The 24,115-nt window shown below is 46.3% G+C and overlaps 1 protein-coding gene across 1 annotated transcript in view; it reads left to right on the top strand.

Moving 5' to 3' along the window:
* Window positions 1-21,651, top strand: part of LOC116945283 (collagen alpha-1(XII) chain-like) — a 325,203-nt gene extending 303,552 nt beyond the window's left edge. Inside the window, exon 66 of the mRNA XM_032959676.2 lies at window positions 21,405-21,651. Coding sequence (XP_032815567.2) covers window positions 21,405-21,568 — 164 coding nt within the window. The 3' untranslated portion in view covers window positions 21,569-21,651. The remainder of the gene's footprint in view (window positions 1-21,404) is intronic.
* Window positions 21,652-24,115: the final 2,464 nt, after the last annotated feature.

Raw genomic sequence — 24,115 nt, 5'->3', positions numbered from 1 at the left:
TGTGACTTTCGATTTAAAGCTTTCGTGACTGCAAGGATTCATCTTTTTTGGTTCTTTCGGGAAAGTCACGTAGAATGAGAATAAAATAATAAAATTAAATAAGACAATAAAATTCTCACGACGTTTTGGCCACAACACAAGTAGCCCAAAACTGTCGTCCCGACAGTTTTGTTACTTCACCTGAAGAGGGCTACTTGTGTTGTGGCCGAAACGTCGTGAGAATGTTATTGTCTTATTTAATCTTATTATTATTATTTTATTCTCATTCTACGTGACTTCACCGAAAGAACCAAAGAAGACTATGTGACTGTGAGGATGGAAACCCAGTCAATTGGATACACCTAAAGTCGCTACCTGTGTGTGTGTGACCACTGCGCTTTCGTCATATTCGTATCGGTCCATAGTGAATGCATTACACTCTGTAACACAATTTTTGTTCCTGGGTACTAAGTGCTATTTTTTTATTGTTTATGCCTAAAAAGCATTGAAAATGCATATTATTCCCCAGAAACTTTGCTTTTGTGACCATGACTTTATGTGAACGAAAGACACAAATGCACACCACGTTTTCTCATTGAAAATAGATACATTTCAAGATATCACTGTCCTGGTCACAAAATGAAAGTTTGTGGAGAATAATAGCTATTTTCTGTACTTTTGAGGCGTAAACAATTAGGAAATAACACTACCCAGGAACAAAAAAAAACATTGTTTTTGTTACACAGTGAATTATCACTGGCAAGGTGGGGTCGTCATTGTCGTTTGGAACTCGGGGCTTGTTAACAAAACTATGGTCCCTTTAAACCTGCCCCCGTGCATCGCTCAACCTTAGCGATGGAAGCGGCACCTCCTTGGCTTTGAAGTTAAATTAATAAAGTTAATTATTTCGCACAAACGTGTGAAGCAATTAAGTCAACTTCCTCGGTGCAAGCGTGGTTGGCTCTTGTCGTGGCACGGCGCCCGCGAGTGGTGAACCTCGGCAACACCTTCAGTGAGCCGTGCACACCTTCAGTGAGCCGTGCACACCTTCAGTGAGTCGGGCACACGCTTTAGTGAGCCGTGCACACGCTTTAGTGAGTCGTGCACACCTTCAGTGAGCCGTGCACACCTTCAGTGAGCCGTGCACACCTTCAGTGAGCCGTGCACACCTTCAGTGAGACGTGCACACCTCCAGTGAGGCGTGCACACCTTCAGTGAGCCGTGCACACCTCCAGTGAATCGTGTACACCTCCAGTGAGTCGTGTACACCTTCAGTGAGCCGTGCACACCTCCAGTGAGCCGTGCACACCTCCAGTGAGCCGTGCACACGCTTCAGTGAGCCGTGCACACCTCCAGTGAGTCGTGTACACCTTCAGTGGGTCGTGCACACGCTTCAGTGAGCCGTGCACACCTTCAGTGAGTCGTGCACACCTTCAGTGAGTCGTGCACACCTCCAGTGAGCCGTGCACACCTCCAGTGAGTCGTGTACACCTCCAGTGAGTCGTGTACACCTTCAGTGAGCCGTGCACACCTTCAGTGAGTCGTGTACACCTTCAGTGAGCCGTGCACACCTTCAGTGAGTCGTGTACACCTCCAGTGCGTCGTGCACACCTTTAGTGAGTCGTGCACACCTTCAGTGAGTCGTGTGCACCTCCAGTGAGTCGTGCACACGCTTTAGTGAGCCGTGCACACCTTCAGTGAGCCGTGCACACGCTTTAGTTAGTCGTGCACACCTCCAGTGAGTCGTGCACACCTCCAGTGAGTCGTGCACACCTTCAGTGAGTCGTGTGCACCTCCAGTGAGTCGTGCACACGCTTTATTGAGCCGTGCACACCTCCAGTGAGTCGTGCACACGCTTTAGTGAGCCGTGCACACCTCCAGTGAGTCGTGCACACCTTCAGTGAGTCGTGCACACCTCCAGTGAGTCGTGCACACCTTAAGTGAGTCGGGCACACCTTCAGTGAGCCGTGCACACCTTCAGTGAGTCGTGCACACCTTCAGTGAGCCGTGCACACCTCCAGTGAGTCGTGTACACCTTCAGTGGGTCGTGCACACGCTTCAGTGAGCCGTGCACACCTTTAGTGAGTCGTGCACACCTTCAGTGAGCCGTGCACACCTTCAGTGAGTCGTGCACACCTTCAGTGAGCCGTGCACACCTCCAGTGAGTCGTGTACACCTTCAGTGGGTCGTGCACACGCTTCAGTGAGCCGTACACACCTTCAGTGAGTCGTGTGCACCTTCAGTGAGCCGTGCACACGCTTTAGTGAGTCGTGCACACCTCCAGTGAGTCGTGCACACCTCCAGTGAGTCGTGCACACGCTTTAGTGAGTCGTGCACACCTTCAGTGAGCCGTGCACACCTTCAGTGAGCCGTGCACACCTTCAGTGAGTCGTGTGGACGTGAAAGCGCCAGTGACGTCTCGCACACATTCGGGGGCTCGCAGTGTCGCGCACCGCGTTAACTGGGTTCCGAATCACCGTTTACCCAATTAGTCTTTAATTATATTGACGTTTTGGGAGGTGGGGGGGAGTCGATAGGACATAACCACACGTTCTTCCTAAAACCCATCATCCTTGCATAAAGATACATTTGAAATGCAAATGTCCTTTGTGTTTTGTTGAATGCATGTTGGACGCGTTGGATACGTTTTAAGTCGACAAGGTAACACGTGATGGATCACATTTGCTGGCGGTTTTAACTAAGTGGCAACTATAGACAAAAACATTACTCTAATACCAAAGTACACGGGGCGGTGGTTGCAGAGAAACAATTGTGATTTGAAAAATGTGTTCATTTGACACGTGATTTTATAATTTTGATTTCAGTAAGCCGAATTATCGACTTAGTTAATTTTTTTTCAGTTTATTTATTTTGGAATAGCCCTGTGAGCCATTCGGCTCTTGAATCTGGTGCAACCACAACAAACAAAAAAACTAAAACACGAACAAGAAAAACATCTTCCAGTGACTTTGTGACTTTCGATTTAAAGCTTTCGTGACTGCAAGGATTCATCTTTTTTGGTTCTTTCGGGAAAGTCACGTAGAATGAGAATAAAATAATAAAATTAAATAAGACAATAAAATTCTCACGACGTTTTGGCCACAACACAAGTAGCCCAAAACTGTCGTCCCGACAGTTTTGTTACTTCACCTGAATAGGGCTACTTGTGTTGTGGCCGAAACGTCGTGAGAATGTTATTATCTTATTTTATCTTATTATTATTATTTTATTCTCATTCTACGTGACTTCACCGAAAGAACCAAAGAATACTATGTGACTGTGAGGATGGAAACCCAGTCAATTGGATACACCTAAAGTCGCTACCTGTGTGTGTGTGACCACTGCGCTTTCGTCATATTCGTATTGGTCCATAGTGAATGCATAACACTCTGTAACACAATTTTTGTTCCTGGGTACTAAGTGCTATTTTTTTTAATTGCTTATGCCTAAAAAGCATTGAAAATGCATAGTATTCCCCAGAAACTTTGCTTTTGTGACCATGACTTTATGTGAACGAAAGACACAAATGCATAACACGTTTTCTCATTGAAAATAGATACATTTCAAGATATCACTGTCCTGGTCACAAAATGAAAGTTTGTGGAGAATAATAATTATTTTCTGTACTTTTGAGGCGTAAACAATTAGGAAATAACAATACCCAGGAACAAAAAAAAACATTGTTTTTGTTACACAGTGAATTATCACTGGCAAGGTGGGGTCGTCATTGTCGTTTGGAACTCGGGGCTTGTTAACAAAACTATGGTCCCTTTAAACCTGCCCCCGTGCATCGCTCAACCTTAGCGATGGAAGCGGCACCTCCTTGGCTTTGAAGTTAAATTAATAAAGTTAATTATTTAGCACAAACGTGTGAAGCAATGAAGTCAACTTCCTCGGTGCATGCGTGGTTGGCTCTGTCGTGGCACGGCGCCCGCGAGTGGTGAACCTCGGCAACACCTTCAGTGAGCCGTGCACACCTTCAGTGAGTCGTGCACACGCTTTAGTGAGCCGTGCACACGCTTTAGTGAGCCGTGCACACGCTTTAGTGAGCCGTGCACACCTCCAGTGAGTCGTGCACACGCTTTAGTGAGTCGTGCACACCTTCAGTGAGCCGTGCACACCTTCAGTGAGTCGTGCACACCTCCAGTGAGCCGTGCACACCTTCAGTGAGTCGTGCACACCTCCAGTGAGCCGTGCACACCTCCAGTGAGTCGTGTGCACCTCCAGTGAGTCGTGCACACCTTCAGTGAGCCGTGCACACCTTCAGTGAGTCGTGTACACCTTCAGTGAGTCGTGCACACCTCCAGTGAGTCGTGTACACCTTCAGTGGGTCGTGCACACGCTTCAGTGAGCCGTGCACACCTTCAGTGAGCCGTGCACACCTTCAGTGAGCCGTGCACACGCTTTAGTGAGTCGTGCACACCTCCAGTGAGTCGTGCACACCTCCAGTGAATCGTGCACACGCTTTAGTGAGTCGTGCACACCTTCAGTGAGCCGTGCACACCTTCAGTGAGTCGTGCACACCTCCAGTGAGTCGTGCACACCTCCAGTGAGTCGTGCACACCTCCAGTGAGTCGTGTACACCTTCAGTGAGTCGTGTACACCTCCAGTGAGTCGTGTACACCTTCAGTGAGCCGTGCACACCTTCAGTGAGTCGTGTACACCTTCAGTGAGCCGTGCACACCTTCAGTGAGTCGTGTACACCTCCAGTGAGTCGTGCACACCTTTAGTGAGTCGTGCACACCTTCAGTGAGTCGTGTGCACCTCCAGTGAGTCGTGCACACGCTTTAGTGAGCCGTGCACACGCTTTAGTGAGTCGTGCACACCTCCAGTGAGTCGTGCACACCTCCAGTGAGTCATGCACACCTTCAGTGAGCCGTGCACACCTTCAGTGAGCCGTGCACACGCTTTAGTGAGTCGTGCACACCTCCAGTGAGTCGTGCACACATTCAGTGAGACGTGCACACCTTTAGTGAGTCGTGCACACCTTCAGTGAGCCGTGCACACCTTCAGTGAGTCGTGCACACCTTCAGTGAGCCGTGCACACCTCCAGTGAGTCGTGTACACCTTCAGTGGGTCGTGCACACCTTCAGTGAGTCGTGCACACCTTCAGTGAGTCGTGCACACCTTCAGTGAGTCGTGTGCACCTTCAGTGAGCCGTGCACACGCTTTAGTGAGTCGTGCACACCTTCAGTTAGCCGTGCACACCTTCAGTGAGCCGTGCACACCTTCAATGAGTCGTGTGGACGTGAAAGCGCCAGTGACGTCTCGCACACATTCGGGGGCTCGCAGTGTCGCGCACCGCGTTAACTGGGTTCCGAATCACCGTTTACCCAATAAGTCTTTAATTATATTGACGTTTTGGGAGGTGGGGGGGAGTCGATAGGACATACACACACGTTCTTCCTAAAACCCATCATCCTTGCATAAAGATACATTTGAAATGCAAATGTCCTTTGTGTTTTGTTGAATGCATGTTGGACGCGTTGGATACGTTTTAAGTCGACAAGGTAACACGTGATGGATCACATTTGCTGGCGGTTTTAACTAAGTGGCAACTATAGACAAAAACATTACTCTAATACCAAAGTACACGGGGCGGTGGTTGCAGAGAAACAATTGTGATTTGAAAAATTTGTTAATTTGACACGTGATTTTATAATTTTGATTTCAGTAAGCCGAATTATCGACTTAGTTTAGTTTTTTTCAGTTTATTTATTTTGGAATAGCCCTGTGAGCCATTCGGCTCTTGAATCTGATGCAACCACAACAGACAAAAAAACTAAAACACGAACAAGAAAAACATCTTCCAGTGACTTTGTGACTTTCGATTTAAAGCTTTCGTGACTGCAAGGATTCATCTTTTTTGGTTCTTTCGGGAAAGTCACGTAGAATGAGAATAAAATAATAAAATTAAATAAGACAATAAAATTCTCACGACGTTTTGGCCACAACACAAGTAGCCCAAAACTGTCGTCCCGACAGTTTTGTTACTTCACCTGAAGAGGGCTACTTGTGTTGTGGCCGAAACGTCGTGAGAATGTTATTATCTTATTTTATCTTATTATTATTTTATTCTCATTCTACGTGACTTCACCGAAAGAACCAAAGAAGACTATGTGACTGTGAGGATGGAAACCCAGTCAATTGGATACACCTAAAGTCGCTACCTGTGTGTGTGTGACCACTGCGCTTTCGTCATATTCGTATTGGTCCATAGTGAATGCATAACACTCTGTAACACAATTTTTGTTCCTGGGTACTAAGTGCTATTTTTTTAATTGCTTATGCCTAAAAAGCATTGGAAATGCATAGTATTCCCCAGAAACTTTGCTTTTGTGACCATGACTTTATGTGAACGAAAGACATAAATGCATAACACGTTTTCTCATTGAAAATAGATACATTTCAAGATATCACTGTCCTGGTCACAAAATGAAAGTTTGTGGAGAATAATAGCTATTTTCTGTACTTTTGAGGCGTAAACAATTAGGAAATAACACTACCCAGGAACAAAAAAAACATTGTTTTTGTTACACAGTGAATTATCACTGGCAAGGTGGGGTCGTCATTGTCGTTTGGAACTCGGGGCTTGTTAACAAAACTATGGTCCCTTTAAACCTGCCCCCGTGCATCGCTCAACCTTAGCGATGGAAGCGGCACCTCCTTGGCTTTGAAGTTAAATTAATAAAGTTAATTATTTCGCACAAACGTGTGAAGCAATGAAGTCAACTTCCTCGGTGCAAGCGTGGTTGGCTCTGTCGTGGCACGGCGCCCGCGAGTGGTGAACCTCGGCAACACCTTCAGTGAGCCGTGCACACCTTCAGTGAGTCGTGCACACGCTTTAGTGAGCCGTGCAGACGCTTTAGTGAGCCGTGCACACCTTTAGTGAGTCGTGCACACCTTCAGTGAGCCGTGCACACCTTCAGTGAGCCGTGCACACCTTCAGTGAGTCGTGCACACGCTTTAGTGAGCCGTGCAGACGCTTTAGTGAGCCGTGCACACCTTTAGTGAGTCGTGCACACCTTCAGTGAGCCGTGCACACCTCCAGTGAGTCGTGTACACCTCCAGTGAGTCGTGTACACCTTCAGTGAGCCGTGCACACCTCCAGTGAGCCGTGCACACCTCCAGTGAGCCGTGCACACGCTTCAGTGAGCCGTGCACACCTCCACTGAGTCGTGTACACCTTCAGTGGGTCGTGCACACGCTTCAGTGAGCCGTGCACACCTCCAGTGAGTGGTGTACACCTTCAGTGGGTCGTGCACACGCTTCAGTGAGCCGTGCACACCTTCAGTGAGTCGTGTACACCTCCAGTGAGTCGTGCACACCTTTAGTGAGTCGTGCACACCTCCAGTGAGCCGTGCACACCTCCAGTGAGTCGTGCACACCTTCAGTGAGTCGTGCACACCTCCAGTGAGTCGTGTACACCTTCAGTGAGTCGTGCACACCTCCAGTGAACCGTGCAGACCTCCAGTGAGTCGTGCACACGCTTCAGTGAGCCGTGCACACCTTCAGTGAGTCGTGTACACCTTCAGTGAGTCGTGCACACCTCCAGTGAGTCGTGTACACCTTCAGTGGGTCGTGCACACGCTTCAGTGAGCCGTGCACACCTTCAGTGAGTCGTGTGCACCTTCAGTGAGCCGTGCACACGCTTTAGTGAGTCGTGCACACCTCCAGTGAGTCGTGCACACCTCCAGTGAGTCGTGCACACGCTTTAGTGAGTCGTGCACACCTTCAGTGAGCCGTGCACACCTTCAGTGAGCCGTGCACACGCTTTAGTGAGTCGTGCACACCTCCAGTGAGTCGTGCACACCTCCAGTGAGTCGTGCACACCTCCAGTGAGTAGTGCACACGCTTTAGTGAGCCGTGCACACCTCCAGTGAGATGTGCACACCTTCAGTGAGCCGTGCACACCTTCGGTGAGTCGTGCACACCTTCACTGAGCCGTGCACACCTCCAGTGAGTCGTGTACACCTTCAGTGGGTCGTGCACACGCTTCAGTGAGCCGTGCACACCTTCAGTGAGCCGTGCACACCTCCAGTGAGTCGTGTACACCTTCAGTGGGTCGTGCACACGCTTCAGTGAGCCGTGCACACCTTTAGTGAGCCGTGCACACCTTTAGTGAGTCGTGCACACCTTCAGTGAGTCGTGCACACCTTCAGTGAGACGTGCACGCCTTCAGTGAGCCGTGCACACCTTTAGTGAGCCGTGCACACGCTTCTTCCATCGTCTCCACGCACCGTGTATTTCATTACTCCATTACACGAGTGCAGTCGATCATCGATTATCCGGCTGCTTCCAACATTATCCGGTGGTCCCGGGCCAATCCGGCCAAATCGCTCCAAAGTCTGCAACCCAGTCCGGCGATCGGCACCATGTAGCGTGAAAAAAAAAAGTAGCTACACTTGATTTCAGTGTCAAATATTACACACCGTACATTATACACTACACACAACTTAAACAATGAAAATTCTGCGCGTGCATGCATCACCCCGTGGTGCAGAGTATTCGAGATTTGAGTGGTAAGTACGGTACAGTAAATACAGTAACTGTTTAAAGTGGGAAGTTTCATTTGGTCTATTTGTATGTTTACTTTTGCCAATTTCATATAATGTCTTCTGAATGCATACCTAGTACATATGTTGCCACTACACGTCTCAACATCTCTCTTCTTAGTACACCTCTCATATCTCACCTGTTCTAAATATCTCTCGTATAGATGTTTTTGGAATGCATCATATATCCGTTCCTGCGCTCTTGACATGTGAGTCAATCCAGCTGCCAATGCAGAAAAGTATGAACACCCCTAGTTCGGACACTGTTCACGCTGATATGTTGCTGCGTCGTGCAAGCAAAGGTCATACTGTGCATATGTGCAAACATTAATTATAGGTCTGTGATGATGAAATGTGTAACACTTGATACATAAATCTTGACTTAAAGCTTCCGTGACTGCAGGAATACATCTTCTATGGATCTTTCGGTAAAGCCACGTAGATAGAACGTAAAATTCGTGATCTGATCCCATCTGTGAAGGATGTGATCCCTGACATGCAATACTCCGGCGTCTACAAACTAAGCTGTGGCTGTGGCAGTAGTTACATTGGGAAACTAAGCGACATGTCTCGGACCGTGTTCGTGAACATAAGGTAGATCTGAAACACGGTAGGACAAATACCTTTACTGTGTGGGCACACACGAAATTGATTTTCCCAAGAAAAATCAACAAAGATTCGTTCATTAAGCCATCCAGATATATAAACACAGACAATTTCAACCGAGACGATGGGTACAAACTGAGCAAACATTGGAAGGATGTTATTAACCAGTTTAAGTCATAACTGGCTATGATGTTTCTATCCTACCTGCCGATGTTAGCTGTTATTTCCGACTCTGAGTTGCATTGCCAGGTTGGATGTCTTTGCATTGACAGGCTGAATGTCTCACTAGCACATCCACCGTTGCGGTGGTTCTCTTACATTGACATGCTAATCTCTCACAATACAATGGCCACCTCCACAGCCTCAGGGCGCCCTCCGATCTTACATTTACATGCAAATTCCATCTCTAGCTCCGCCCATTTACCCTTGGGCTACACCCAATACAAAGGCCACCTCCACAGCTTTGGTGGTGCCCTACAAGCTAATCTCTCACAATACAAAGGCCACTAACCCAGCCTCTGTGGTTGGACCATCTCTAGCTCCACCCACCTACCTTGATGCACCCATCTCAGGCCTAGAACTGCTGAGACAAGTCTCAGCAGTTTTCTCTCTCACCTGAAGACGATTGCTTGTGTTGCGATCGAAACGTCGTGATATTTTTATTATTTTTGTATCTACGTGGCTTTACTGAAAGATCCATAGAATATATACTTTATACATATTTGATCCAACCAGAAACTCCATAAGGATCTCAAAAGATCTCCCCTTCGCTTTTTACCCAGCCTCTAAACTCCATAGGTTTGTGTTCAGACTCTCTAACATCAGTCACATTTGGATCTATAAACTTCTCAACATCTACATTTCAAGATTATAAAAAGGCCTTATATTATTACTTTTAAAACACTGAATTTTCTATGGTAAATATCCATAAGATATAAACTTCCGGGGCCTCAAGTGGAGAGATCGCCCCTTTCATCAGTGGCGACCATTTGGCCAGTCATGGGCCTCCCATAGGTCGATCTGTAAACATCAGTACAGCGATACCTTGACTTTCGTACACTTGACTTTCGCCGCTTCGCTCTTTTGGCCGTTTTCAAATTTCGTCCACGTGCTTTCCTCTTTCGTCCGATTTCATCCAACCTTCCACCACATTCGCGCCACGCGCCATCTTTTTCGTTCAGTCTTTGAATAGAAGTCGTTCAGTGAGCATCTCTTATATTTGTGTTTATTCATATATTAATACTGTATTTATTTCTGTGATTATACTGTAAACAATTCATCGTTAATTTTGTGATAACAGTATAATACTACAGTGTTTTGACATTCGTCCATTTTTGACATTCGTCCACGCTCTGGTCCCTAACCAGACGAAAGTGCAAGGTATTCCTCTACTGTGGAGAAAAAGGCAGCCGGGTATAGTGATTGCCACACCACCCCGACGTGTGTCATACCGACCTTAATAAGCCAGCAGATACATGAATTAACTATGGGTTTGCGGATAATACTCGCATCACATTTGGCACACAGCTTGTATCCGAAGAGTTTGAGTTTTTTTGATTCGTTACACGGATGATCCCGTTTCGCAAGTTGCCCGGGTATTTTATTAGGGACATCCGTGTTGTGAGCACAGCTTGATTAGGTTGTATTATTCCAATGCTGTCTTCATCCATAACTATATCAATATGATATAATTAATATATTCAGTATTATTAAGGTTTTAAATGTGCTTTTTATAGACCCCATTGCACAAACACATTGCGCAAAAGCCATCCTTGCATGTCGTGTCTGCTCACGATGCCGTAGATCTGTCTGAGGGTTGCTCAATTTTAGTATGGGAGAGAGCAGAGTTAGGATCCATTTCCTCTCCCATGCAATTCCCTCTATGTTTTATAGGGCACCAATGCGGATTTTAAACGTGCTTTAATGATGACAGGAAGGACAATAACTCTATCCGGAATACAATAAATCTTAACAAGATTTGGAATTTATTAACTACTAGCTCTACTACCCGGCTTCGCCCGAGACTTGGATTAATACACGGCCTACGCGGAGGGTGGGGGGGTGGGGATGAGTGACGTCAGCAGGCACACTGCGTGACGCTGCCGCATGCGGGTGACATCACAGATGTGACGTCACCACTCACTTGCCATGCAAAATATATCCATTATTATGCCCCTCCCCCCCCCCCCCCCAAAATAGTGGAAACAAAACATACATGAACTCTATACTCTTTGGTTCTTTCGGTAAAGTCACGTAGGTATAAAAAATATAAACCACGACGTTTCTATCGCAACACAAGTGGTCGTCCTCAGGTGTAAAAAAATATAATCCAGCAGTGGAACTGCTGAACTAGCGAGAGAGCAGCTACAACAACAAGATGTTATATATGTGGTGATGGGCAAGCAAGCGGGGTCTGAGCTGGAAAGGAATTACATCCACGGACGTAAGCATGTCAGTTGTATTAATGGGGGAGTTTAGGGAAGGAGGGATTAGGAAGGGAGATTAGCATGAATGAGCTTCCGTCGCCGCATAAGAGTATCATGCCCGCATATGCGCACAACAGCAGTGTTAATAAGAGATTAGCACCATGAGGGTGCAATCCAAAGGTCATGTGAGTATGAGAGTGCAATCCAAATAACATGTGAGTATGAGAGTGCAATCCACAGGACATGAGAACATGAGAGGTGCAATCCAAAGGGCATGTGAGAGATCTAAGAGAGAGGCATAGAGAGAGACAGAGAGTCAGAAATAACAGCTGACATAGGCAGGTAGGATGAAGACATCACAGTCAGTTAAGACTTTACCTGGTTAATGACGTCCGTCCAATGATTGCTCAGTTTGTACCCATTTTCTCGGTTGAAGTTGTGTCTGTGTTTATATATCTGGATGGCTTCATGAACAAATCTCTGAAGGTAGCCGGTTGGTTTGCAGAGTACCTCTGTCGTGGGAAAATCAATTTCGTGTGAGCCCACAGCGTTAAAACAATGATCGGCAACGGCAGAGGTATTGGCCCTACCGTGTTTCAGATCTGCCTTGTGTTCACGAACGCGGTCCGAGACATGTCGTTTCGTTTCCCCAATGTAACTGCTGCCACAACCACAACTCAGTTTGTAGACACCAGGGTATTGCATGTCAGGAATCACGTCCTTTACAGATGGGAACCAAAGAGTATGGATTCCTGCAGTCACAAAAGCTTCAAATACATAAACTCCTTTAAAAAAAAGTTTTTTTTTAATACAACGGTTTTACTAACAACTTCGTTTGACTCACGGTCGAAAAGTACATCAATGGCGCCTGCTTTTTGTGTGAGCCGATTCCACAGTTTAGGGACCGCGGCGTTTTTTGACCCACATAAATATATACAGTGAGGGAAAAAAAGTATTTGATCCCCTGCTGATTTTTTACGTTTGCCCACTGACAAAGAAATGATCAGTCTATAATTTTAATGGTAGGTTTATTTGAACAATGAGAGACAATAACAACAACAAAATCCAGAAAAACGCATGTCAAAAATGTTGTAAATTGATTTGCATTTTAATGAGGGAAATAAGTATTTGACCCCTCTGCAAAACATGACTTAGTACTTGGTGGCAAAACCCTTGTTGGCAATCACAGAGATCAGACGTTTCTTGTAGTTGGCCACCAGGTTTGCACACATCTCAGGAGGGATTTTGTCCCACTCCTCTTTGCAGATCTTCTCCAAGTCATTAAGGTTTCGAGGCTGACGTTTGGCAACTCGAACCTTCAGCTCCCTCCACAGATTTCCTATGGGATTAAGCTCTGGAGACTGGCTAGGCCACTCCAGGACCTTAATGTGCTTATTCTTGAGCCACTCCTTTGTTGCCTTGGCCGTGTGTTTTGGGTCATTGTCATGCTGGAATACCCATCCACGACCCATTTTCAATGCCCTGGCTGAGGGAAGGAGGTTCTCACCAAAGATTTGACGGTACATGGCCCTGTCCATTGTCCCTTTGATGCGGTGAAGTTGTCTTGTCCCCTTAGCAGAAAAACACCCCCAAAGCATAATGTTTCCACCTCCATGTTTGACGGTGGGGACGGTGTTCTTGGGGTCATAGGCAGCATTCCTCCTCCAAACACAGCGAGTTGAGTTGATGCCAAAGAGCCCCATTTTGGTCTCATCTGACCACAACACTTTCACCCAGTTGTCCTCTGAATCATTCAGATGTTCATTGGCAAACTTCAGACGGGCATGTATATGTGCTTTCTTGAGCAGGGGGACCTTGCGGGCGCTGCAGGATTTCAGTCCTTCACGGCGTAGTGTGTTACCAATTGTTTTCTTGGGGACTATGGTCCCAGCTGCCTTGAGATCATTGACAAGATCCTCCCATGTAGTTCTGGGCTGATTCATCACCGTTCTCATGATCATTGCAACTCCACGAGGTGAGATCTTGCATGGATCCCCAGGCCGAGGGAGATTGACAGTTCATTTGTGTTTCTTCCATTTGCGAATAATCGCACCAACTGTTGTCACCTTCTCACCAAGCTGCTTGGCAATGGTCTTGTAGCCCATTCCAGCCTTGTGTAGGTCTACAATCTTGTCCCTGACATCCATGGAGAGCTCTTTGGTCTTGGCCATGGTGGAGAGTTTGGAATCTGATTGATTGATTGCTTCTGTGGACAGGTGTCTTTTATACAGGTAACAAGTTGAGATTAGGAGCACTCCTTTTAAGAGTGTGCTCCTAATCTCAGCTCGTTACCTGTATAAAAGACACCTGGGAGCCAGAAATCTTTCTGATGGAGAGGGGGTCAAATACTTATTTCCCTCATTATAATGCAAATCAATTCATAACATTTTTGACATGCGTTTTTTTCTGGATTTTGTTGTTGTTATTCTGTCTCTCACTGTTCAAATAAATATACCATTAAAATTATAGACTGATCATATCTTTGTCAGTGGGCAAACGTACAAAATCAGCAGGGGATCAAATACTTTTTTCCCTCACTGTAAATAATAAGGCGTCCATACAAAATGTAAATTGCTTTAAAGTAGTGAATTAATTGATGCCAATTTTGATACAGGCATGCATTGTCACCGGATCTGAGTACGTGGGCAAAATGTGGAATTGATTGGACAACGGGAAGTGGACGCAATTTTGATTACAAGATTTGACCACGACAGAGGAATCAAGTAAAGTAAAACCGTTGAATAAAACTCGACGACCGTTTGCACCAAACCTTAAGCGTGTTTCACTCTTGGGTGAAGAAACAGCACAGGAGAAGTCCAGAGTACGCAAATCCGCTCTCGAGGTCACGTGCAGCCCTCAGGGATTCCCCAGGACCCAACGGGAGTGCAGCACTCACCGGATTTAACGCAAAATAAACCTCAGTTTTGGTTTGTATTTACAACAGTGCTCTCAATGCATCCACGCAGCGGCAATCTCGGGACTTGTTTGAAAATTCCAACAGTGCTTTGAACAGCTCAACGCAGCTGCGGTCTTGGCCAGTGTTGTATATCAGGGTATTGAATTTTTTTGATGAAAATATTAAAATTAAATCAAATTTGGAGAAATGCGTAATTATCCGAAATTATGTTAATTTATGTAATTATGCGCATAAATGATGCTAATTCGAGAGATGGTCATATTAACTTATGCACATGCATGCGATTATGCTAATGTGAGCCGTTATGATAATTAGGCCCCGCCTCGCTGACGAGGGTCGTATCATCAATCGGGATCACACAATTAATCGTATGAGGTTATGCAGGTGTGATGTAAGTATGCCAGATTAAACTCGGCTTCGTTGTCTAGGTTCGTATTATCAATCGGTATAATACTCTTATTCTCGCTTTAACATTTATTGATTATGTATTAGTGTTTATGTCAGGTCTCCAAATTCAAATCTCAACGCAGGATACAGTTCTTATAAATAAGATTATTACGCATGAACTCAGGAAAGAAACACTCAAACACTTGTGTTAAGCAATTTTAATTTCTAAACGAAAGCTTAACACTATAATATGCAAATTATTATGCTTGGAATTATCAACCTCATTGATCCATACATTTAACTCACAATGGTCACGTTGTTAATTGGGTAACAGATCAATTGATTACTTCAGAGTAACACAAGCATACATGGCAAATAGGAACAAAAAGTCCTTAAAAATTCATCCGACGATATTCCAGCGAAAGGCGATAAAATCAATTATTATACCCCAAAGTCAAAGTATACGTCAATATATTCATCGGCAAGATTATGCAATTAAAAAGAAAATTAAAAAACGAACGACTAAGATGCTTCTAAATGACCTAATCCACGTAACTCAATGGGCAGCAATGTTCTTCACGATCAGTTGATATTTAATGCACTTTTATAATTAGTCTTAATATTGCGTGGGTGTGGTGGATTGTCTCTTTGGTAAATTCTTGTGTGATTAGACGCCGGGAGCGTCGTGGGTTTGTGAGGGTGGGGGAGGGCTATACGAACAACGGCTGGTTCCCTCTCGCTCGGCGTCGGACGTTGGCTGAAGGTTCTCTCCGCCGCTGGACGATGAGCTGTGTCGGCACGATGCCCTATCCTTGAAGGTTTCTCGATCGCGCTCGTGCTCTGGCAGCTGACACCCTTGCTCACGGGCGGCTGGTCAGGCTGTTTCCCCTGCTGGATGAGCCGAGTCGGCACAACGCTCGTCCGCTGCTGTTGGTCCTCTGCGATGCTCGCCTGGTCGATGCTTGGCGCTTTCCGCCCTTTCTCGAGGTGGATTGCTTGACGCCGAGAATACTTTCAGCGATACTCTGTCTGCCCATGCCGAACTCAGCACAGAGCATCACCTCGCCCCTCTTCTCTGCGATGCACTACACGCACTGTTGATCTCGAGGCCATGCCCCGGGGCTGGCTTGCTGTTCTCTTCCGAGCTGATGGTCGCCGTCTTCTGCCGCTGGTCGCTGCTGAGCTGAATTGACGAGCCGATGGTCGGTGTCTATATCCAAAAAAAATCTCCCCTCTGCGCATCTCTTGCGAGAGGAAAAAAACAGATGCTCACTCCGTCATGTTCTTTCACAAAGGGCCGGATTCCTTTGATCTCGCTCTGCGTTGTGGGGGGGGGGGGTGTGGTCCGTGTGTCCATGTGTGTGTCATTTATTGAGGTGAGGTAATATTAGTCTCATCAAGGCATGGTCCCCTCGCCTTCCTCAAGCCATAAAAGCCATCAAAAGGAAACAGACAGATGTTTCAGATTGCTCCGAGTGCGTCCCTCCGTCTCACTCTCTGCATTAATTAATCTGGGGGGAGGGGGCGAGCCTCCTGTCCGGTCAATTACTCCCCCCCCCCCCTGCTCTTTCCTCCCGGTGTGACATTTTTCACCGCACAAAGGGTGTGTTGAGGCTTTTGAAGTTAACATTTATTTTATCATAGTTTGGTACCGTACCACTTGCAGTTATGATTCTGTATGTGACTCAAGGTATGTTGTAGTAGTTTTTCCATCGTGATGTTTGATTTTGATTTTTAAGAGATGCTCTCTCGAGCGTATGCAAATTCTTATCACGTGCTGCTGGAAGACAAAGGCGGCCGGGAGTCTCTCTTTCTCTCTGGCTGGCCCTCGGTTTAACACTGCACAAATATTATTTGGTTTTATGTTTCCCAAGATTTGTGATTTAACACCGTCATCACGACGCACTTTCCAGGGTTTATTAACCTCGTCCCCCTGTCTGTATCCAGGGATCCGTGCTGTTATGCATGAGTTATTATTTCTTTTATTTTTGATGTCCTGAGTTTAAGAGTTAAGTTTATTGACTGTTGCAATTCATATCCCTTGGTTTTTGCGAGGTCATGTAACGGCAAGATGTAATGTAATTTAAGGTGAATAACGTTAGTGTTAATATTATGTATGTGAAGTAATAACCCGCTATGTAGATTGTAGTTTGGTTTTTCTTAGTGAGTGTGTGGATTCTTTATGATGTCGACTCATTTGTTGCTAAGTTCTGAACTTTAACCGTTGCATTAATAGCAACGAAGGAGAAAATTGCCCAGAACTCGCCTGTGCGTGGCGTCTGATTGTCTGGGACCTCCTTCCTCCGGGGGGTCTTTGAAGCCATCCTTAGGAATTCGCCTTTCTCTTTGGTAGGTGTATTACTTTTTATTGTTCATCTCCTGGCGGCCTGTTGTATGTGAGGGGAGGGGGTTGTTCTCTCACCCCCTCTTTGCCCCGGAGCTGATCATTTATGGCCTTTGACGACCTTCAAGATGCTCGGTGCTTGTGGGAGGTAGCGGTGTTTTATTTATTTATTATTTAAAAAATTGGCAGAATTATTTTTTTATATTAATTTTGGAAAAAGACCTCTATATCCAACACCACTGACCCGCATGCCCTGCAGTAGCAGCTGGTCTTGCCCAGGAATCCATTGGTCGTGGTGAGCGTCGATCGTCCTTCCCCCTTACATGGGTAGCGCTCACTTAAATACACATTTAATCCCGCCCTCACAGCCTCTGTCAATTTAATCAACTTGGCTCGTGCAGCGCACCCCAATTGGAACCCTGTAACATCACATAAGCCCTGTCTTTTTGTTGACCTCACTTTCCACCAATCACACACAGCCTGTTCTATGGCTAAAGCAGCAATGGCACGTACCATCTTTATAATAAAGCTCCGTTTGAGAAACGTGGTAAATTCATCAGGATGTTTGACTTCCAGTGTAACCATGTCTCACAGATGCACTGGAATCCACATACCATGATTGCTGTGGCCCAGCCTGAAGAACCATTGAACAATCTTGGTTAAACCATGAATATAGAATAATAGATCTGCCACTCGCATTGCCCTTACATAGTTCAACACTTCAAGTTCAATATGGATAATGGGCCTAAACTGGAATGGGTGACTGCTACAGCTCTGTCAGTACATGTCTATTAGGTACATCAGATTATTTCCCTCTTTCAAGCTACAGCTGTACAGGGTGTAGGAATACTGCATGAGTAGATGCCGCACACTGTGATCTAATGAGCGCATAGCAGGCTTTATGAAACAAGTTTCCTCTTCTGGGTGTGGCAATGCCAGCTTGCAGAAGTTACAATGGTCTTCCCACTGTCCTGCAAAAGATCCCCAAATGAGTTGAAAGCTGCCATCTCGATGTACAACCGCCGAATATCACAAGTACTTTTTTACCATGGCTAGTTGGCCAGCTCCACCGGGCTTGCTTTGGAAGTGTGGACAGAGGCTGATCCACAGTGATGACGGACACCTGTTCAGGTGACCATCATTACTGTCTGGTCAGCAGAGAGCCAGATTTTTTTTTAAATCATCTAATCGTACCTTCAGGGCAACATGTACAGAGGGAAAAAAGTATTTGATCCCCTGCTGATTTTGTACGTTTGCCCACTGACAAAGAAATGATCAGTCTATAATTTTAATGGTAGGTTTATTTGAACAGTGAGAGACAGAATAACAACAATAAAATCCAGAAAAACGCATGTCAAAAATATTATAAATTGATTTGCATTTTAACGAGGGAAATAAGTATTTGACCCCTCTGCAAAACATGACTTAGTACTTGGTGGCAAAACCCTTGTTGGCAATCACAGAGGTCAGGCGTTTCTTGTAGTTGACCACCAGGTTTGCACACATCTCAGGAGGGATTTTGTCCCACTCCTCTTTGCAGATCTTCTCCAAGTCATTAAGGTTTCGAGGCTGACGTTTGGCAACTCGAACCTTCAGCTCCCTCCACAGATTTTCTATGGGATTAAGGTCTGGAGACTGGCTAGGCCACTCCAGGACCTTAATGTGCTTCTTCTTGAGCCACTCCTTTGTTGCCTTGGCCGTGTGTTTTGGGTCATTGTCATGCTGGAATACCCAACCACGACCCATTTTCAATGGCCTGGCTGAGGGAAGGAGGTTCTCACCAAAGATTTGACGGTATATGGCCCCGTCCATCGTCCCTTTGATGCGGTGAAATTGTCCTGTCCCCTTAGCAGAAAAACACCCCCAAAGCATAATGTTTCCACCTCCATGTTTGACGGTGGGGATGGTGTTCTTGGAATCATAGGCAGCATTCCTCCTCCTCCAAACACGGCGAGTTGAGTTGATGCCAAAGAGCTCCATTTTGGTCTCATCTGACCACAACACTTTCACCCAGTTGTCCTCTGAATCATTCAGATGTTCATTGGCAAACTTCAGACGGGCATGTATATGTGCTTTTTTGAGCAGGTGGACCTTGCGGGCGCTGCAGGATTTCAGTCCTTCACGGCGTAGTGTGTTACCAATTGTTTTCTTGGGGACTATGGTCCCAGCTGCCTTGATATCGTTGACAAGATCCTCCCATGTAGTTCTGGGCTAATTCCTCACCGTTTTCATGATCATTGCAACTCCACGAGGTGAGATTTTGCATGGAGCCCCAGGCTGAGGGAGATTGACAGTTATTTTGTGTTTCTTCCATTTGCGAATAATCGCACCAACTGTTGTCACCTTCTCACCAAGCTGCTTGGCAATGGTCTTGTAGCCCATTCCAGCCTTGTTTAGGTCTACAATCTTGTCCCTGACATCCTTGGAGAGCTCTTTGGTTTTGGCCATGGTGGAGAGTTTGGAATCTGATTGATTGATTGCTTCTGTGGACAGGTGTCTTTTATACAGGTAACAAGCTGAGATTAGGAGCACTCCCTTTAAGAGTGTGCTACTAATCTCAGCTCGTTACCTGTATAAAAGACACCTGGGAGCCAGAAATCTTTCTGATGGAGAGGGGGTCAAATACTTATTTCCCTCATTAAAATGCAAATAAATTTATAACATTTTTGACATGCGTTTTTCTGGATTTTGTTGTTATTGTCTCTCACTGTTCAAATAAACCTACCATTAAAATTATAGACTGATCATTTCTATGTCAGTGGGCAAATGTACAAAATCAGCAGGGGACCAAATACTTTTTTCCCTCACTGTATATGAATGGCAGCCATCTTCTCAGAATAAAATCTGTGATGGCCCTATCGGTTAAAATATTACTTGGGCCAACCCCGAGCTACATGCAAATGCCACACTTGTATCACCAAACCCACAATAACCCCTAGTATTTCATATATCTGCTGTACAATAATAGGTTCTCGCTATCAGCACTCGCCCCAACAGCCTGCACAGATGTAAAGGGATATTTGTCAGTCATGGTGCACATGTGTGAGCATTGGGGCAAGTCGGATTGAGTTGTGAATGTGGAACCCTGTGGTTCTCTGTGGTGACCGTATCTCTCGGGTGCTGGTGGTGGGATATCACACGCATTTTACTCTAAAGGTCGGTACTGGCCGGCCAGATCAGTCAAGAGTCAGCAGAGCTACGGGTACAACTACATGTACCGAGACGACGGCGGTGTCAGCAGCGACCCTGCCACATCCTTTATACCCGGCGGGGGCCCCAGGGACCAAAGCCGCCTCTTCGCGGCCCCGGGTGCCAGCGGTGCGGCCGTACGGCAGCACAGGAGGAGCTCAGGTCCCAAAGCGCGGCCACAACGCGCGAAACCCCGCGCACATGAACTCGGTTCACTCACTTTCATTATTGGCACGTTCAACCCTGCTCCGGAGGCCCAGTCAGACCGTGGGAGTTAGGGTGTCCTACTTGGGTTGGTTCCTCGTGATTATTGGTTGGATTACAGGTACAATGACACGTTATTTGCAAATGTAAATTCTGTTGCGATTATAGTACTAACAAATCATAAAACAGAGTATCTAAGTTGAATGTTATAATTGCCAACTAACGTGTAACAGTATACTAAATCTACACAACTAGCTCAGCGTTGAGTCGCTGTGGTCCATACACTACTGTTCGTCCATGAACCCCGAGCAGATGTTTCACTTGTTGGCAACCACCTGAGGTGTTATGAGGTTAGTGGTTTCCATTTATTAAAGTGGCCAATCGTGAGTTATGTGATAACTATATTAAATGAGTGGGTTATCAAATAATTCACTCTCATTAATTGTTTGAATAAATTGGTATAACTATCGTAAATGGTACTAATTTTTACTCTGGACAATGGACTATGTGTAATTAAAGGTTCCGTTGTCAGCATAACCTGGAATTGTTACGTCACTGAAATGAGAACCAAGCAGGCGCCAAAATACCAGGATTTTCACCCAAATTGGTGTGGGTTGTTCCCTAGCCAAATCTAAGTGCGTTGTGTTCTTTAGAATTTACTCAGAGACACGCACACGCCGTGTTTCTATATTCATGACTCCCACAGTGGCTACGCCCCTGCCCTGCCCTTCCACTTGTCTTCTCGATGTCTCCCTGAAACCCACCGCGCGTAATGGATCCTCTCGTCATCCCCACAGGTCCCTACGGGATCCCCGATCCATACATGTTGCGGAGAGCCGCGGCGGAGGCACGGGGTCGGGAGCGTGTGCGGTTGGAGGGGAGAGTGCGGCGCGAGGAGGAGAGAGTGCAGGGCGAAGAGCAGAGTGTGCGGGGAGAAGACGAGAGCGTACGGCGCAAGTAGGAGAAAGTGCGTGGGAAAGAGGAAAGTGTGTGGATGGAGGCCCCACACTCCCCACTGCTTGGGAGGCGACGCAGACTCGCCCAGCACAGCAAGCCCCACTGGGATTCACAGCCTCTACTCACGTGTTCACATGCACAATACATACACGATACACACCTGCAGAATGCATATAATACATACACAGCACAGCGACACGCATCAATCTGCACCCGAGTGCTGGTGGGTGCCTCAAACAAGAGCATCACAATAATCACTCGTTGGCCTGTGGCCGCATCTATGGCATTAAAGGTATGCTGCCTGCTGCATGTATTTGATTTTTTGCTTTAATTTGTAAAATCAACATTGAAGTTTAACATCTTCAGGCTCTTAAGACGCTGCCTTTTTCCTCTTATGCCCCGCCTTCTTACTCTTTAGGCCCCAACCTGTACTGATTAGACACCATCCTACTTTGCCTCTTTTGGTACAGCACCTATCCTTCTTACGACCCGCCCCTTCTTTAGGCCCCACCCCCTTACTCTGGACACGGGTTTGGGATTGTTTCGATAGGTGTGATTCAGCGTGCGCATCTAACACTTGTCTTTATTCTCTTTGTGTGTGTTTTACATGTGTAGTGTAGCACAAGTTGGAGACGAGGTAGCTGCAGGAGGCACCTTCTTTATTATAACACTCCTAAGGTTCGACAGGTTCGCCTCCTTCCTTCTCGCATGTCGTACAGCCCAGCCGAGACAGAACCCTAACCGCGTTACACTGACGGCGTCGACCAAGACAGCCAACATCTATCTGGCCGCGCAATTATCGAGTGAAGGCGGCGGCGACGAAGGCAGCGAAGACGACAGTGACGATGAGACGAGTCCACTCCCAGAACCGGCAGCCCGGAGCTCTCGCTCTCCGCTGCTTTTATCTTACCCAGCGCGGCCCGACTCCGCCCTGGCCGCGCCTCCCTTCTCAAACCCACTAGCGGGTTCTGGGGGCTTCCAGATGAGGTATTCCGTGACCCTTGCCCCAGTTCCTCCGCCCTACCGGCACATATATGCTCAACGGCGTGTGCGTTGTCCACCGCAGTTGCCGCTGCTGGACAGCAGTCGGCGCTCTCACTACGCATGTAATATGTGAAGTACTCCACACTACGTTTTCATGTACTGTGTAGTACATATGGTAAATATTGTAGTCTGTCGTGTAATGTGGGGAGCGGTGGTGCAGCGGTTAGTGCACTGCACGACGAACCTGGCGACCCGGGTTCGACTCCCGCGCATGGTCAACACCAACGACGGTTATCTGAACCAGTCCTGGGCCTCCCTCTCGGTCGACTATCTTCAAATGAGTAGCTGGTGCGGTGTGTGGTAAACATCGACCACTCGGGAGACAAAGGCGGCCGGGCGTGGTGCTTGCCACCCACCCCTCGCGTGCCGTCCCAGCGTTCATAGGTGCTGCTCGCTAACAGCACTTGCCCCAGCAGTCTGTTAAGGCTACACGGGAGAGACTTGTAGGGGCTGCATGTGGTAAGGTTGAAGTGAAGCTGTATATGTAGTTCATAGTTCATTTATTTGGCATAGCCCTGTGAGCCATTCGGCTCTTGAATCAGGTGCAACCGCAACAAACAAAAAACATGAACAAGAAAACATCTTAAAGTGATTGTGACTGTGCAAACAGAAAATACAGGAAAAAAAATATCAAAATATTCCTGAAATAGCACCGTACACCAACGCTGTGTGCAAAAATCCCAGTGGGATGCAAGTCAAAAAACAACAACCACAAGACAACTAAGATTAAGGCCATCAGTCTAACTCCGTATACAATAAACAAAAACATGGCCAAAACAAAAAAACAACTTTTCGAAATCACCAAAATAAAACCCATAAATGCAATGTAACAGTGATCATAGGGACTGTGACCGAATTTTTAATAAACTACAAAAATAAATTATAACACCAAAATCTAGAGCCATATTTTAGGCCATTGAATAGCAGTGGCAGCTAGGGTTGTACAACTCCTCTAGAATTCGAGCAGTGTGTGCAAGGAGCTGGTAACCCATCCGTTTTAACTACATTACCTCTATGGAATACAGGAGGTCCAGTAGACTGGTTCTGATTCCAATTACCACGAGGGGTAGACAGTCCTGTCAAACAACATGGAGTGGTTCTTCGTCTGAACAAAGGAATCAACGGGGCATATGAGCATGGTAGCGAGGTGTGGGAAGCTGTGAGTTCCAGGCTACTGGAGCATCACCTCATCAATAGCAGGTGAGGAATAGGAGTGGTGGTCAGTGCTGGATTAAGCTAGTGTGGGGCCTGTAGCATATGATGTTATAAATGTGCCCTAAAAAAACACATACATATAAAAACATCAATTTTTTACTTGCATGGTAAAGTAATTGTATGTTTTTATTTGCTATACCGCCAGATCATACGACAAATCGCGAACCTTAAACACCCAGTCGCTCGTAAAAGTTGAAGGCAGTATAGTACTAAAGTAAGAGCAAGTGCATAATCACTGAACCGGAATTGATAGCTTGAAGGCATTTAGCGCGGGGCCCTTGAAAGTGCGGGG

The sequence above is a fragment of the Petromyzon marinus genome, chromosome 23 (assembly GCF_048934315.1).
Source record: "Petromyzon marinus isolate PM22_M1 ecotype Great Lakes invasive population chromosome 23, UKy_Petmar_22M1.pri1.0, whole genome shotgun sequence".
NCBI classification, from domain to species: domain Eukaryota; kingdom Metazoa; phylum Chordata; class Hyperoartia; order Petromyzontiformes; family Petromyzontidae; genus Petromyzon; species Petromyzon marinus.
This window is presented reverse-complemented; position numbering and strand designations above follow the sequence as displayed.